The sequence below is a fragment of the Apis dorsata genome, unplaced genomic scaffold (assembly GCF_000469605.1).
Source record: "Apis dorsata unplaced genomic scaffold, Apis dorsata 1.3 scaffold_538, whole genome shotgun sequence".
Classification (NCBI taxonomy): Eukaryota; Metazoa; Arthropoda; class Insecta; order Hymenoptera; family Apidae; genus Apis; species Apis dorsata.
The window spans coordinates 52,404-53,210 of NW_006263759.1; the positions used below are offsets into that span (position 1 = coordinate 52,404).

The 807-nt window shown below is 57.0% G+C and overlaps 1 protein-coding gene across 1 annotated transcript in view; it reads left to right on the plus strand.

Moving 5' to 3' along the window:
• LOC116186268 overlaps nucleotides 1–807 on the plus strand; it is a gene marked incomplete at its 5' end in the record, with an annotated part of 4,507 nt that overhangs the window by 885 nt on the left and 2,815 nt on the right. The window contains 1 exon segment of the mRNA XM_031512957.1: nucleotides 7–807. Within this exon segment, the coding sequence (XP_031368817.1) occupies nucleotides 7–807 (801 nt within the window).

Genomic DNA, 807 nt, shown 5'->3' on the forward strand with positions numbered 1-807 from the left:
GATCAGCGTGTCCGGGACGAGATTCGTGCCAATATTCACCGAGCTTCCCGAGACCGTAATTCTCAACATACTTCGTACGATCCAGTTTCAATCCTTGAACCCGAACGTGCCGATTTCGTCCCAATCTTCCTCTTCCCACCCCTCCGCGATAAAGAATTCCCAATTCCTCGAGCTGCTCACGGAACAACAGGCGAGCATCGTGAACGTCGTCAACATATTGCTCCCCCCCAGTATGAGGCCCGAGTTCGTCAACAAGATGATCGATTGCCTGATCGATCGGGGGAACAACTTCCTCGTGTGCACGAGGGACGTGGCGTGGCCGATGCTGCTGCAATATTTCCCATGGCTGCCCAACTTCCCCAATTTCGGTATCGTCGCGTCGAGCACCTCCACCGCCAATTCCACCACCAACATCACCGCCACGGTCGACAATCAGCAGAGCACCGAGGTCAACTCCGCCCCCCCTCTGTCCGAGACGAACGTGAAGACGAGGCAGCACGGGGACACGACAGTGACGATAACCGACACGAGATTCGTCCCGATACTGAACGACCTGCCCGAGACGATCATCCTCAACATATTGAAAGCCGTCCAACTCTCCGTCCCAAACTTGCCCGCCCCACCCGACTCGGTCAGCACGAAGGAGTATCCCCCTCACCTCACCGAGCACCAGATCAGCATCATGAGCGTAGCCAGGAACTTGTTGCCGATACGAACGAGGGCCGAGTTCGATCGGGAAATTCTGCCTTGCCTCGGGGAGAGGAGCTTCTTGGAATGCACGAGGGACGTGACCTGGCCGACGATCGC